The sequence below is a fragment of the Zymoseptoria tritici genome, chromosome 2 (genome assembly GCF_000219625.1).
Source record: "Zymoseptoria tritici IPO323 chromosome 2, whole genome shotgun sequence".
Taxonomy (NCBI): Eukaryota; Fungi; Ascomycota; class Dothideomycetes; order Mycosphaerellales; family Mycosphaerellaceae; genus Zymoseptoria; species Zymoseptoria tritici.
Genome location: NC_018217.1, coordinates 1,629,203 through 1,644,718, shown reverse-complemented (window position 1 = coordinate 1,644,718; position 15,516 = coordinate 1,629,203). Strand labels below are relative to the sequence as shown.

The 15,516-nt window shown below is 55.5% G+C and overlaps 6 protein-coding genes across 6 annotated transcripts; 2 read left to right on the top strand and 4 right to left on the bottom strand.

Moving 5' to 3' along the window:
* Positions 1 to 679: 679 nt before the first annotated feature.
* On the top strand, positions 680 to 3,819 carry MYCGRDRAFT_90714 (uncharacterized protein; the record flags this gene model as incomplete). The annotated part of the gene is made up of 4 exons (XM_003855525.1): positions 680 to 702; positions 755 to 1,381; positions 1,435 to 1,975; positions 2,218 to 3,819. 4 exons carry the CDS (start codon positions 680 to 682, stop codon positions 3,817 to 3,819), a joined length of 2,793 nt encoding a protein of 930 aa, XP_003855573.1.
* A 144-nt stretch (positions 3,820 to 3,963) lies between these two features.
* MYCGRDRAFT_68312 (uncharacterized protein) lies at positions 3,964 to 5,632 on the bottom strand (the record flags this gene model as incomplete). Its single annotated transcript, XM_003854872.1, has 3 exons — positions 3,964 to 4,422; positions 4,516 to 5,463; positions 5,538 to 5,632. 3 exons carry the CDS (start codon positions 5,607 to 5,609, stop codon positions 3,964 to 3,966), a joined length of 1,479 nt encoding a protein of 492 aa, XP_003854920.1.
* A 466-nt stretch (positions 5,633 to 6,098) lies between these two features.
* MYCGRDRAFT_36249 (uncharacterized protein) lies at positions 6,099 to 7,248 on the bottom strand (the record flags this gene model as incomplete). The annotated part of the gene is made up of 2 exons (XM_003854871.1): positions 6,099 to 6,529; positions 6,600 to 7,248. The coding sequence occupies 2 exons, from the start codon at positions 7,246 to 7,248 to the stop codon at positions 6,099 to 6,101; spliced, it is 1,080 nt and encodes a 359-aa protein (XP_003854919.1).
* Positions 7,249 to 8,946: 1,698 nt separating this feature from the next.
* MYCGRDRAFT_90712 (uncharacterized protein) lies at positions 8,947 to 10,097 on the top strand (the record flags this gene model as incomplete). The annotated part of the gene is made up of 4 exons (XM_003855526.1): positions 8,947 to 9,087; positions 9,159 to 9,313; positions 9,445 to 9,544; positions 9,633 to 10,097. 4 exons carry the CDS (start codon positions 8,947 to 8,949, stop codon positions 10,095 to 10,097), a joined length of 861 nt encoding a protein of 286 aa, XP_003855574.1.
* Positions 10,098 to 11,084: 987 nt separating this feature from the next.
* On the bottom strand, positions 11,085 to 12,375 carry MgASP2 (aspartyl protease; the record flags this gene model as incomplete). The annotated part of the gene is made up of 4 exons (XM_003854870.1): positions 11,085 to 11,332; positions 11,449 to 11,681; positions 11,737 to 12,123; positions 12,182 to 12,375. 4 exons carry the CDS (start codon positions 12,373 to 12,375, stop codon positions 11,085 to 11,087), a joined length of 1,062 nt encoding a protein of 353 aa, XP_003854918.1.
* An 899-nt stretch (positions 12,376 to 13,274) lies between these two features.
* MYCGRDRAFT_90710 (uncharacterized protein) lies at positions 13,275 to 14,678 on the bottom strand (the record flags this gene model as incomplete). The annotated part of the gene is made up of 3 exons (XM_003854869.1): positions 13,275 to 13,371; positions 13,571 to 13,703; positions 14,303 to 14,678. 3 exons carry the CDS (start codon positions 14,676 to 14,678, stop codon positions 13,275 to 13,277), a joined length of 606 nt encoding a protein of 201 aa, XP_003854917.1.
* Positions 14,679 to 15,516: the final 838 nt, after the last annotated feature.

Below are 15,516 nucleotides of genomic sequence, written 5' to 3'. Positions count from 1 at the left end.
CGGTGAGGAGAGAAGGATCACGAGGGCGGGAGATTGTTGGCGTTGGCGTTGGAGTTGGTAGTCGCCTTGGATTTTGATCCATCGGCTGGGTGGAACCTCTTTTTGAAGGCTATCCCTGGCTCGATATTGTTGTCCTCCGAGCAGGACATATCCTAGAGCCTTGGTACCCAGTGCAGTGTCTCTATTCAAACACTCGAGTCAGTTTCTTACCACATGGCCCCCAGTCTTCCCCACATTTTGACCAAAAGCTTGTCGAAACCGAGTAGTCGGGTCTAGAGTCAGGATCCCTGCTTGATGGACCCCTCTCCGGACGAAGCACCACTCTCTTCTTCCACCAACATCACCTCTAGCATCAAGTCAAGTCTCACACTCAGACCGCCCACCAAAGGAGAACAAGCTGGCCAACCATGATCTCAATACTTGGCACGCACTTACGATGGAACTGCGGGCCGCGATGATGTGCGTGGACGGAGATCTTGGAAAAAGATGACGTCTTCATGTGCGAAGCTGTCGGTGTGTGCCCCGCGGTTGGCTGCAAGGCAGGTTTAAAGACAAAGACCGAGCCTTGATTTGTGTTCTTTGTGCGGTATACATATGATACCCATCTGCTGCGAGAGCTTTCCCTTCTGATCTCGTACCACCAACTCGTTTCGAGAACTACATACACATCACCGCAATCATGGACAAGCTCAAGAAAGTATTGTAAGGAAGCTCGAGATCAACTCAGTTAATCCACATCTACTGACACTCATAGCTCGCCCGGTCACTCCAAGGACGACGAGATTTTGTACGGAGACTCCCAGACCAAAGCTCACGGAAGCACAACCCACCCAACATCGCAGCAAGACTCCGCCAAGATCGGCTCGGTGGGTGGAGCCGACAACAACAACACGGGCGGTGTGGTCAGCCAGATCACCAATCCTGATGGCAACAAGTACGACGAGCAGCGATTCGACGCCAGCCGCACTACTGGAGATACCTCCTCGACTGTCCCAGTAACCGGCGGCAACGTGGATCCCAACGCGAGGATGTACACCGAGCCAGATGCGAAGAAAGAGCACGGTGTCCTCCGACAAATTCTCAACCCTGGCGGCGACAAGAGAGACGATGTTGCGTACGGAAGCAATGCTGCGGTGGTCGGAGAGGGAGCTCATGCCGGACAAAGCAGCACCACTGGTGTTGCTGGAGCAGGTATGCCTGTTTCTCGAGTCGTGACGGATGATGCTGCGAGTGCAATGAGCGTCAAATCGGGCGTTGAGGGTCCATATGCGGGAGAGGAGGCTGATGCTGAGGTCGCAGGCTCTACGCATGGATCTGCTTTGCCAGTTGCCTCGACGATGGGTGCTACTTCGACCCTGCCTGACCGAAGCGTGCCAGCAGGGTGAGTCCTCAAGCTTTCGAGACGACGCAAGAGCATCACTGACAAAGCCACAGCACGATCAGCGACAACCACAACGCCGCCGCTCTCGGCTCAGGCGCAGCGCTTGGTGCCGGCGCCGGTGTTGGTGCCTCGCAATACAACCAGCCACAACCCAACGTCCTCGACCGCACTCACCCGCTCAGAGACGGGACCGGCGCTGGAGCTGATCACATCAACCCCGTTGGAGCACAAGGCATCTCCAGCACCCAAACTGCAGCTCCGCTCCAGCCTAACGTCGTTTCGACCTACGGAGCCTCAAGCGGTGAGCGCGGCGTCGACAGCCATATCAACCCTGTCGGAGCTCCTTCCACGACTCACATTCCCGGCGATGGATATTCCGCGACTGGTCGTGACGCTTCGGCTGTTGGCGGCGTAGATGGCGCAGGACTGACGGACAGCTCCGTCGCTCCTGTCTCGTCTGGCGTGGGCTCCCACAATGATGACTCCCACTTGCTCCGCAACACGGGCATTGTCGGCGCCGCCGGTCTTGCCGGTGCGGGTGCTGGCACAGCTGCTCACTCTCATTCCCACGACCACAGCAGACTTGGAGCTGCTGTACAGAGTCTTGGAGATCCGGCTCCTGGATACATCCACCGAACGACTGGTAAGTAATAAAGTGCACAAGACCTGTGTGATCAGAGATTATCTTGGGCACCGGGCTTTTGCCCACTCCAGACTGTCTGTGACATAAGCTGATTTTATCAAGGCCCTCACAGCACGGATATCGCCAATCAACTTGATGTAAGCCATACTCCCTCTCTGACTTGACTTGGTGTCGTGCTAACTCTCCGTTTCAGCCCGCCGTCGCCGCCGGTCCTCCTTTGAGCCCAATTGGCGGTCACTCCCAGCACTCTCACGGCGCCACCACTGGACACGACAGCCATCTTGGCCGAGACGCTGCAGTCGTCGGAGGTGCGGGCGCTGTTGGAGCTGGAGCATACGATGCTACACGAGACCACAATACTGCTGTCCCACACGACTCCGGGATTGCCAACACCTCTTCCACCGTTGCTCCTCAAGTTCAGCAGCCGTATGGTTCGCAGACCGCCCATGACAGCCATCACGGCGGAGACGCAGCTCTCGCTGGTGGAGCTGGCGCAGTCGGCGCTGGAGGAGCATACGCTGCCACCAGGGACCATGACACCACCGTCCCACACAACACTGGAATTGCCAACACCTCTTCCACTGTTGCTCCTCAAGTTCAGCAGCCTCATGGCTCGCAAACCGCTCATGACAGCCACCTTGATCGAGACGCTGCTCTCGTTGGTGGAGCTGGTGCAGTGGGCGCCGGAGGAGCATACGCTGCCACCAGGGACCATGACACCACCGTCCCACACAACACTGGAATTGCCAACACCTCTTCCACTGTTGCTCCTCAAGTTCAGCAGCCTCATGGCTCGCAAACCGCTCATGACAGCCACCTTGATCGAGACGCTGCTCTCGTTGGTGGAGCTGGTGCAGTGGGCGCCGGAGGAGCATACGCTGCGACCAGAGATCACAACACCGCTGCCACGGGTGCCTCGTTCGGCGGCGCCAACCCTGCAATCGACCCTTCGCACGGATCTGGACTGAGCCAAACTACCACGACCTACGGCGGAACTCACCCAGAGATTGACAGCAAGCATGGCCCAGCGACTGAGTCTCACAACACCTACGGTGGAACTGTACCAGACCAGCGCAAGCACGAGCCTGCTGCAGTCGGAGCTGGTGCCGCTGGCGTCGGCGCAGCCGGTGGAGCCGCCGCAGTCTACAGCGGCCATGACGGTCTTCGCGATGATAAGCATGATCGTAAGCTCGAGAAGGCGCGTGAGGAGGAGGCCAAACACGGCGGCGACCACGGCGAGGAGAAGAAGCCTAGCTTGATTCAGAAGATCTTACACCCTGGCGGCAGCAAGGAGGACAAGCACGATAAGCATGACAAGCACGACAAGCACGACAAGCACGAGAAGCATGAGAAGCATGACAAGCACGACAAGCACGACAAACATGACAAGCATGACAGCCACGACAAACATGACAAGCACGACAGCCACGAAAAGCATGGCAGTGCACTCGCCACGCACGACCAGCATGACAAGCAGGAACCACTTTACCGCGAAGACCTCGAGCACACTCCCGGCCTCCAGGACCGACACCATCATCAACATCTAGATTCCGAGGGCAAGCCCGTTCACGAGTCCAGCCACGGGCCCACCGAAGGCCAGCGTAGTCCATTGACCAGCGAAATCGGCCACGAGCACAGCGGTAGCCACCCTAAGACGGCAGTCGATGAGAAGGGCCACACGAAGTTGCACAAGGAGCCTCCAGCGGGGCACCCCGCAGCTCAGGCTAATACTGCTGGTGTTGCGGGTCCGGATTGGGAGGCTGTGAATCGCTCGGATGCGACGTCTAGAATTTGAGGATGGCAGGAAGGAAGGTATGAGATGAAAGGGTGAGAGTTTGGCAACAGTCCCGAACGCATGATTTGATGACATACGACGAGGCGTACATACCCAGAATGTTTTTCTTTCTTCAGTCTTCACGCCATGTCTCGTCTTTGTTCATCACTCATCCTCGCTATCATTCTCACTCAGCCATCCGTCCTCATACTCATCCGCCAGTGCCGCCAATCCATCACACAACGCCTCCCTCTCCTCCAGCCCGACCATTCGTCTCGCCACGCCTTCCACGCCTCGAATATGCCCTCCAATCGCCGTCGACGTGGCCATCGAGGCTTGGATCGCCACTTTTGACGGTCTTGCCGCGAAGTGGAAGATCTGCGGGGAGGACGAGAGGATGGGAAAGAGTAGATGAGACTGGTGGATACTGGTCCTCACGTCGCTTGAGGAGGCGAAGCGGTCTCGAGCAATTTCATTTGATTGGTGGATGGAGGATGGGGACTTCCAGGCGCCGCGGAGGGTGGTGATTTTGCTGAATGTATGAGGTCGCTGAGATCGCTGACCGCGGGTGGAGGTGAGGGTATGTGGTAGAGTTGGGAATAGGTCAACGTCGAGACCTTTCTCCTTGGGTTCGAAGTCTTCGTCGTCATTGTGGGAGTGGCCGTTTGTCATGCGGACGTCAGACGTGCCGTTGGTGGTAGGCTGCTCTTCGAGAACGGCTGCGTCGGTGATCGACAGAGAACAACCTGCTATGCGGCGTTTACCGTCGCCGTTGAGAGTTGCCTCTAAGCTGTCGAAGGAGGCGTAGGCGGATTGATTGCGGCGAAGGCGGGTGGGGAGGGTGAGGGACTCGATTCCGGCAGCCTGAAGGGCGGACGTGGACCAGCGACTGGCGTTATCGAGGATAACGTAGCCAGGTAGTGTAGTCGGGACGCTGCCGAGAGGAATGTGCATGCTCGCTGATGTGTCGATGCTGTGCAGAGACTGTGCGACATTGGCGAGCTGGAGGGCGTATCGATCACGAGTCGTGCGCTGCGTGTCTTGAAGGCCGAAGACCCATCTGCTGCCTTTGCCTAGCTCATCCGCCACGCGTTCCAGGTATTTGGATGCGAAACCTCCCCAAGCGTCATCGATGCCGGAGAGGACTTGGATGCCTTGGAGCTGGTCGCATTCTTCAAGAAAAGGTCTTAGATCTCGATCTAGCAGATCGTGCTCTCGGTCGAGGTTGGCGAATAGCTCTTCACCTTTGGACCACTGCTCGAATGGCATGAGATCGCTGTTGAGCTCGTATTCGTTCAATTGGACAATGCTTTTCGGATGGTAGAACAGATGATTATAGTCAGACCAGAAGCGCACAGTCTCCGTCGATAAGGTAGGAGGTGTAAGCCCTTGATCCAGAGCCTGCTGATACGAGCTCGGAGCGATTGGAGGTAGATTCAGCGGAATCGTGTTGCCACCCCATTGACTCTGCTGGGCCGGATTCTCTTGATGTTGAAGCTCGTACAAGGCATTCTCGCGCCGGAGTGTGCCGAATGCGCCTTTGAGGTCGTAGATCAGAGTCCGGGGTGTGAAAGTTTCGGCACCATCAGCGCCAATGCCAGGACGAAAGGAGATGTCATGATCGACGGGCGATTCTTCTTCCGCGCCGTATGTGAAGTAGGATTCCTGAGTGATATGTTTAGCAGTGCATTCGATGGGCTGAAGAATCGCAGGCCGGGAGATTGATTGCACTCACCTACCTGAGTGTTCCAGTAGTGAGTGCCAATGTAGTTGGCCTGCTGGCCAAACTGGAGAGTCACGATCTCATGCATCTCGCGTTATGCAATCATTCTGCTTTGTTCGATCATGCAGCGAAGATGTTGATGGATTGTCTGCGAGACACGAAGGCACATCGTCTGAGGTGCCCTGCATTGGATCTCGCCTATTCAGAGCTTAGTCATCGACATGTGTGCCCGGGCCTGCAGCCAGGTTAGATTGGCACTTTCCTTCGAACTTCGACCCCCATCACTTCATCGACATCACCTTCTTGCCTCTCCGCAAGTTCCTGAGATCATGCTATTACATTGGCAACGATGCCGACATTCTGGCTTGAAGAGCAGTGCATGTGTCACTTGAGAGTGCGCACATGATCCGGGTTCATACAAGACAGCATCAATGGACGCACGAGCTTGCGAAGAACAGCACATTATACGCTATCGCCGTGAATTCCGATTCGCAGCAGAATGATGCACGCCATGCAAAGCCTCGAGAAAGCACCCTACTCGCAGCGAAGAACAACAACAACCACTCCATGACCGACGCTACGCTGTATAGCTGGCGCCTCGACCAATCCGACGCACAGCTCCATCGGAGTTGGAGTTGACCTGAGGGTTGTTCTCGTCGTCGCCGCCGTGCACAACACCATCGAAGCTCATCCCAGGAGACTGCATGGCCGCCATTGAGACCTGGGTCGTGTAAGCGGGCCGCGGGCTCGTCGTTGCAGCGGTGTTGCGAGCAAAGTCCCCGTAAGAATGGTTCTCTGCTTGTAGCCCTCTACCAGCGAACCCCGTTGCGTTGCTGTGACTGCTTGGACGGAGCGTCTTCTCGTCCTCAGAGTGGTGCTCAATCGGCCTGCCATCGCCGTCCTGGTCCGGGTTTGCAGTCTCGTACTCGAGAGCCTTGATGAACTTGTAAAAGCCTGCGGCCAAGCAGGCGCCGAGCATGGGTCCTAGCCAGTAGATCCAATGGTAGCCTGGAAAGCAAAGCGCGTAAGGTCAGCGACTATCGTACACAATCTGGAATAGACAAAGGCCTCTTCTTACCGTGAAAGTTCCGGTTGACCAGAGCAGGGCCAAAGCTACGAGCTGGGTTCAGACTGCCGCCGGTGAAGTACACGCCCACCAATTCCGCCACGAACAGAGAGAGTCCGATTCCGACGGGTGCAATGAAAGTCGACTTGTGCTTCTCCGCGGCAAGCATGAAAATGGTGAAAACGAGCTCGGCGGTCAAGAACATCTCAAGGAACAGCCCCTGTGCGACGGATGTGCCACCTCCCAACGTGGTCTGCACCGATAGCTCTCCCGGAAGCATTGCTGCGATCAAGGCGGCTGCCGTCATGCCTCCCAAGATCTGGACCAAGAAGAGCAGTACTCCTCTGAACCACGGCAGAGCGCCGATCAGGCACATGCCGAGCGTGACAGCAGGGTTGAACAGACCGCCGCTGATTCTGAAGAACACCCAAGCGTTCACCGCCAGGGAGAATCCAAAGCACAGCGCGATGTACTGAAGCTGTTGTGGATTACTTCCAGCCTCTGCTACTGTTCTACCAGCAGAGCTCGGAATATTATTTGCCACCTGTGTGCCTCCAAGTGCAAAGAAGAGGAAGAGTACTGTTCCGACGTACTCTCCGCTCATTGCAACGAGATGATTGCGGAGATTGTTTGGAAGCCGGCGAGCAAAGGGTATCCGCATCGCTGCATCGTCGTTGACGACGTCGCCTCGCTGATTGGGGTCGGCAGCTCGAGTAAAGGGAATGGCTACGGCCGCGCCGGGCAACGGATTCTAACGAATACGATCAGCTCTGTCCGGATTCTGATCGTTCCTTGGCGGAGTTGAGTGCTTACATTGATGTTCATATTGTCGAAGCCCGGGTGTACAATTCAGACGCAATATTCCGTTGTGCAAGGACTCGGATGTCGAAGTGCAAAATGCCAGACGAACAAAGAACTGCCCACGGCCACGACAATATACCACGGCCTTAGCTCCGGCAGCAGGTGGACCGTGCGACGTCACCATGAGATGCATCCTCAACACTATTATAGCCAGCCTCTTCTGCTATACTCTGGCATTTTTGAACATTTTACTCGAGCTCACCCACACGGCACCGAGGGCACGCGTCAAAACGCCGTCATTCGACAAGCCCCATCAAGATTGAGTTTGGAGCATGTTAGTCGGTGAGCTTTCCCATTTGTTACGCAGCGACAGATCTAGATTTGCGACTCCGTCATGAACCATGAATTAATGGCTCGTGGCTGATCTCGACCCGCTACGGTATTTTTGTACCTAACTTTGCACGTGGAACTTGCCACGCGGGCGGTTTTCGCGCTTATTCCTACCGGATATCGCTGGTCGTGCCCGCACGGGTCCAGGACGGCCTGGACTTCGCCGCTTTCACATCGATATCGATGACAGAACGTTGTCAAGACGAAGCGAAGCTGTTGACCTCCAATCAAGCAACATGGCGATGCTCGCAAGTCGAGTACATCCTCCTGGTGACTTTGAGATTGCTCGTCCAAGCACAGGCAAGACTGCACTCAGCATCAGACCGGCTTCTACCGCGAGTCGAGTGACTCTCATGACCTCTCGCTATGCGTTTACAGATTCGATCACTTCGACTTCGTGCCGCCCTTGAAAGGGAAGCGACGAAGTTTCGTTGCCTCCGGAGACTATCCGGCCTCCGCTCGAAGCTTGGAACCCGGTGACAAGACAGCCGTGAAGAATGCGATGGTGGAGCAGACGACGCTCACATCTGATCAGAACGATCAGTATTGATGGAGCATCACAGATCTCTGCTGACAACCTACAGTTGACGGCGTGAAAGCCTTGAACATACGCCGAGACCAAGACGTATCGCAGCTCTCCCTTTGTCATCCAGATGTACCTCAGATCTGCTGTCGCATTTTCGATGATCTACCAGAAAGGTCAGCAACTGAACATCAAGTAAGCAGGTCATACACGTGCATGAGCCATGTTTGGGAACCCAGCAAGCATTCGGGTCAGCGATCTGCGGAGTTCTGCATGAAACGATGCGCTGCCAACGCCGACGCCTGCTTGTGCAAGGAACGCCCATCTCCAACCAACCCGACGACACCTCCGCAGCTCCTTCCCATCGTCTGCAAGACATTGACATAGCTCCTCGTGGTGGCAACCTCCTTCTTCGGCATGGTGTCTGTCACGACAATCGACACGATGCTGACCATTCCCGCGCCGCCTGCACCCTGAACTGCCCGCGAGGCGATAATCTGACCCATGCTCTGCGAAAGTCCTCAGCCCGCCGTCCCAATCGCCATCAAGACGTATGCAGTGAGCAGACACGACTTCCGACTGTATAAGTCGCTGAGCTTGCCGTATAGTGGCTGTGTCGTACATTGTGCGAGTATGTAAGCGGACATGAGCCAGGGATGCGGAGTCGAGCGAGTGGATTTCCGAGGCGACTTGGCCGTAGGTGGCGAGCACGAGGGACTGATCCGATTGGGAGACAAAGACTTCAAGCAGGAGGAGCGACAGCATGCGCCATGGGCTCCCCTTCTCGTCTGCTGCTTGTTTGACGTCTTTGGATGCGGACTTTCCATCGCTGCTATTCGATATGGAGACGGCTGCAGGCCTTGCCATCCTTCCGATCCAAGTTTGACATGTTCAATCCCAAGACCAAAGCATACGCCTTGCCTTCGAATGTATCCGCAGCCATGAACTCGATTCCATTTGCGGGCCAAGCACTCGGAGCACTCCTGTCCAGTTTTGCGATTGATTGGTTTGGGTAAGTGCACGTCGATCGACGGCATCAAGGACATCCATTAACCTCTTCGTTCGTTTGACAGTTACTTACAAGCTCTGCATGATCATCGTTGCTTTCGTCCAGATCATCGGCGTGATCATTGAGCTGACCAGCAACTTGACTGGATCATGGGAACAGCTCACGTTTGGTCGCTTCCTCGCATACATTGCCACTGAACTGGCCGAGATGGCTGTCATCCACTTCAACGGCGAGGTGAGCCCTGTATTGACCCGTGGACTCCTTTCTGGAAGCATGCTGTTCCTCAATGGTTTGGGAACCTGTGGGGTGCTGGAATGAGTAGGGCCTACGCTACCGAGACAGCCTCCAAGGGTTGATTCCGGTCGCCGTCCAGTTCATCCCAGCCGTCCTCATCCTGATCTTCATCTGGTTCACGGTGGAATCTCCTCGCTGGCTGATCGTCAAAGGCAGGAGAGACGATGCATTGGCCAGCCTCAATCGTCTTCGTCCGAAGGAAGATGCCGCCAAGGGCCTGACCTCGGTGGAGATTGATGCAATCGTGCAGTCTTTGGAAGAGCAAGGTGGGCAGGATCAAGGACGCTGGGTCGAGATCTTTCAAGGAAACATGCTTCGTCGCACATGGATCTGTTGCACGCTCTTCGCTCTGCTTCAGTCCACGGGCATTCAATGGACCAACTTTTTCGCCGCGACCTACTATATCTGGATTGAAAACCAATTCCTTCACCTACGTGGTCATCGGCAACGCACTTCAGATCGTTTCATGCGCCTTCCAGATTGGAACATATGACTGGCTCGGACGGCGTTTCTTCTCCATTGCGGGTGGCACTTTGACATTCATCTTCCTCACCATTGTCGCAATACTTGGCACCGGTGGATCCGCGGCCGCGCCGGTGTCCAACACGTATTCAGTAAACACTGTGATCGCCAGCATTACCTTGACGGCGACCTTTGCTCGCTGGTCCGTCACCAACGCCTTCGTCATTGATAAGTCAAGGAGACCTTCCCGCCTGAGAACATGCTGACCTCTTTTCTCTGGGCGGTGAGATTGGCGGGACCCGCCATCGACGCAGGTGCTGGCAGTTTGGGGTGTTGTGAACATGCTCGTCGCCATCCTCATCACCAGTGTCACTCCATACCTGACGAACAAAGCGCCTGGCTCGGCTGGTCTTGCAGCCAGGGTTGGACGGTTCTTCGCAGCAGCATCGTCTTTCCTGGCACTACTCGGGTCCTTCTTCGTCCCAGAACTCAGAGGCAGGTCTCTTGAACAAACTGATGAGCTCTTCGATCACTGCTTGTGGGGCTGGCAGTTTTCCAAGTACCAGAGTGGGGGCATTGGCGCGAAGATTGCTGCCATCCAGGATTCCGACAGCGTGCGACTACGAGGGGCCAGTATCACGTCAGAAAAGGGAGGTGTACATGTAGCCGGGTCCGAGAAGAGCGAGGTCTAGGTAGCCTACTCAGATTGGTTGTGATGGGAGAAGAGGACGGGGGATGGCAAAGACGGCAGTGCAGAGCTTACCTCGCTCTGGCTGTTGTCCTGATTCCAAATCGATTCAGTTCGGAGTTTGATTGGTCACCCTTCAATATTTGAAGCCGGGATGTGGATGCACATGGCAGATACTACATCACCACCGACAGAAGTTTACGATTGACAAGAAGACGTCTCATTCGTAGGTATGACCTAGTGTCCAAACTCCGCCGCTTGCTAAATGTAGATTCGCAACTCGTTCCCGCCGAGTCTCATCGCTCTAATTTCAACTGCAGCACCTCACATTTACTGAGGAGCCAGTCCCAAACGGGGAGAGCCGGTGCTGACATCGAAGACAGCGAAGACGGCCTTGAGGAAGACATCTCCGAAGATGGTGAAGCCGATGCCAGTGTTCCTCTGGATGCCGCCGAAGCAAGTGCTGCCGGAGCTGTCCACGGGGGCGTATTTGATGTAGGAGCCTGGGATTGTGAAGGTCTGAGTTCCGATCTTCACGTTGAAGTTGGGTGGGGACCGAGAACAGGGAAATGTGTATCCTAAATCTAATCAGCCATTGCTCAGACGGTCACATCTTGTGATAGACTCAGACCTGCTGCATAGCCTGAGAGACAGTCTCAGGCCGAGCTGCAGGCCTTTTGCATTACGGTCTTACCTCCTTGGTTGCTATCGTAGGCGGCGCCGGAGAGCTTGGAGTAGTAGGCAGTGACCACGTCGGTCGGGAGGTATACAAGGGACGTGCCAGTGTCAGCGATGGCAGATCCGATGCTCCCAGAAACGGCCGCCGACCCAGCAGAGTAGCCGCCAGCGTTGAAGGTCCAGAACCCCTGGCTGGAGTCTACTGAGACATAAGTAATGGTACCGGTGTGCTTGTTGGCATCGATGTATCTATGTCACAGTCAGTCTTTGTGTCTGATCTCCGGTAGGAATGCTGCAAACTCACCCAAAATCGTACGTGCCTGCCCTGCCAGCCTTCAAATCGCAAGTGAAGAGCTGCTTGGCGAGCGAGCTCTTGACAGTATCGAAGAAAGTCTTCTGCTGAGTGGGAGAAACAGTGTTGATGCTGCTGAACGCCAAACCGAGAAGCCCGTCATTGTCCACGTCTTGAACGAACTCGTCCGAGACAGTCTGTGCAGCCTCGACGGCCTGGCCGGTGGCAGTGACGCCCCCGACGACCACCTTGTCGGAGTACACGATTCCGGAAGCACCAGATCCATCGCCATAGCTGATCTTCCAGGTCTGGCCGGAGAGACGCTTGGCGGTAGAGCCAGGGGTGTAAACGGAATGTCCGGTCTGCTGGCTCGAAGGTTGAGAGTTGGAGTAGACCCACCTGCTTGCAGTTAGCACCATGCGAAGAGCGAAGGTCCATGGCTGGAGCAGCAACTCACAAATCGGCTGAGCCGGTATCGAAGTCCAAGTTGAGCGTCTGTCCTCCAACAGTCACCGGGCAAAGGTAGGACTGGTCGAACTGCTCAGGAGACGCCTTGACACTTCCGCTCTGGGTAGCAGCTGCCGCCGCTCTGGAAACGTCCGCTGGTGCCTTGGCTCCGTGCTTGGAATACTTGCCGTAGGTCTTCGCCATCTGGATGGGACCACTCTTGAGGACTTGGCCAGCGGGGACTTGAGCGACTTGGAAGGTTTTGGTGCCTGGGAATCCAGCTGGTCCAGCCATGGACAGTGTGGCGGACGCCACGAGGGCTGAAGTGACGAGGATGTTGTGCATCTTGGAAACGGTGTCTGATGGGTTGTCGGGAGGTCGTTGGAGATGTGAGAGAGTTGTGTTGTCTGTCCATGGTGATAGGAAGAGCGATTTATATACCTCGCGCTCAGCAAGTCTCGGTCAACGACCTCCTCGACACTAGAGCTCAATGGAGAAGGAGACATTCTACCAACATTCAAATCAATCAGTCCAGTCAAATCGCCGTGGTCATCTGGCGTGGTTGTTCGGCGACTTGATGCAATTTGGCGCTTCAAAGAGACACGCCGAAGCTACCGGATAGAGAGGACGAGTGCTACCTTCCGAATTGGGTAAACATCGACATGCAGGGAAGCCAGTACGAAAGAGATCACGCACTATCGTAGTGCAGTATCGTAGTGCAGTGCTCCAAGCCGGTAAAGGAAGGAGATATGGCGGTACGGACTCTTTCCAACTCGTGCTTCGACGATAGCATTCGTCTACCATGTAGATGAATGCCAGGCGCGAGGACTTTGGCAGGAAGCTTCGCACGCCTATCGGAATGGCCCAAGGCGGCGTACCGGTTCATGTGCTTCGCTCCATGACCGCGACAGTTCAGTGCATACGTCCTGTGATTGGCGAGCCTTGGTAGGTTCCAGTGCGCGGGGAGGCATTGGGCCCCCTCCAGAGCGAAGCAAAGATCGACGCTGCCAAGCATCAACACAAGCGTGACAAGCACGATCAAGGCTCAGTGACAGAGCTTATTTGCGCCACAAACTCGGCTGTTGGCAGTCGCGGCCTATCAACTAGACGCTGGTTCGCATTCGCTTTTTCGGAGTCGCCCGCATGCGGTCTTGTAGCCGACCATGGCTTCCAACTTCGGCTGATGGGTTGTCCGGCTGGCTCTGCGATTCGTTCAGATAACTTTGCATGTGGCACTATGTACGGACACTATAGAGGATGCCTCGCGAATGGCGGAAAATAAAATTGACAAGGATCGCTTGGGATGGTGGCTCCGGCAGATCGTTTGGCAGCGGGGGCCGAAATGATATCCGTCTGTACGACCAGTGGAGAAACTCGAAGTGCGTTGTGGCGCACTCACACTACAACGAGCGGGATCTTGTCACTTCCAGCAACGGCCGATCCCTGACTGAGGCTCTCAAGAGGCTCGAGTCTGGGCAGCGATGTTACGCTCTGTCCCTTGTGGTTGGTTCGGGGAGACTTCCTTCGTCCTTCTGTGGTTGGTTTCACATACGGTTCGCCTCATGGACGAACGGAAAGCAGCCGACCAACCATAGTCGCCTGCAAATTCGCCATCGTCAACCACGAGTGCGGCTCCATCCGAGACATGCCGTATCAATTCTTCCGTCATTAGCGTGCAACTCTCGTGACCACCATCATCCTCGTGCCTGCAACTCTCGTGGTGGTGCAACAACGTGGCGACCTCCCTGGCAAGTTGTGTGCAAGCTGATATTCTCTTCCTGGCAGGATCACCGCTGCAACGCTTCCCATCTTTTCAGAAATGTCTCGATCGGCAGCCCCTCCGCTCAGAAGGCCGAGCTTGAGCATGAGAAACCATGCGGGTCTTGCGTGCTGACTGGCATAATCTCGTGCGGCTTTCGAGACGATGTGCGAAGCAAGCCGTCGATGGAAAGAATGCAGACAGAAGACCCGCTTCGAGTTCGGCCTACAGATCTGCGGCATCAACATCAGAACTTCCAATCCCCAGCCTGGTAGAAGAGAGTTCCTGGACCTCGAATGGCAGAAAGCTTGTACATTTCCCAAATTCCATCCGTTTCACGTCGTCGCCAGTAGGCGGTGTGTACAGACTCACGATTGGTCAGAAAGTCCCCGGGAAGCCCGGAGCCGGGAGTCGTAAACCAGACCACTGCTCGTCGTTTATCCTCAGACACCAAAGGTGAATAGTTGTACGACTTGACATTCAGCCCGGACGATGCCGCTCTAATGTCGTTCACCACGGCCAGATGAGCCTCCAGATTGGTTGTTGATGGGATGGGTTCCAGTAGTGCGTGATGTACCTGAAGCCCGATATGGCAGTGAGCTCGGATAACGTCGTACCCTTGGGGGTCTTTCGAAGTATGCGCGTGGAGGATGGCTGTTGTGATATTCGCCAGGCTTTCTTCGATGACCGAGGTCTCTTCCTCCAGCCGGGAGTAGTATGGTTGGAGATATGCTGATCCGCTGGCCATTCCGGGGAGATCTCATCAGTCAGGCGTGTGGTGCTTGCCTGCGGTTGTGAAAGAGATGTGAAGACTCATGACTTGGGAGCCCGGCCGCTGCCTAGAACAAGCGAGGGCTCCGCATGACCACCGAAGCCGATGTCCTTCCGGCGTGCTTTAGGATGAGTGAGTGCATCCATTCATGCTTTCAACTCCGATCGACCGCTTCCCAAGCATGACCCATGAGTGTCCTGCCAGTTTGATCCTCCGCTGGTATCTGGGCGGCGTTCGATCCTTTGCTGATTTCATTCACAAGGATGACGGACGTTCTTGACAACCCCAGTCAAGTCTTGCAAGGATGCGCCAAAACGACGCGACAGCGCGGCTGACGTGTGGGGAGACACCATCCGTTCTTCGACATGGTCAGTTGAGATCGCGTCAACGCACGACAATCAGATCTCCAAGAGCAATGAAGCGCGCCACACCTCCTCGGAAGCCACGGGTCGCCAAAGCGACGCGGAAAACGACCTCATCAGCAGTCTATATGGTCATGCAGAAGACATCCGGAAAGCATCAGGAAACTGAGCTTGAAGTGATCGGAGTCTACAGCTGCTTAGCAATAGCCAACAACAGGGCCAGAGATCTTGTGGACTATGGCTGGCCCCGACGCATTCGTGATTGTTCGATTGTCGATGCCAGATGAGGAATGCGGCTACAGCGAGCCATACGGCACATTCGTTCCTGGCTTTCCCTTCGCCACCGAGTACCAGGAAGAAAAATACACAACAACGGACATCTGGGTGAATGTTCAAAAGGGCGACGACACTGTTGAGGCGGACAAACCTGACGAGGGAAGTGAGGAGGAAAG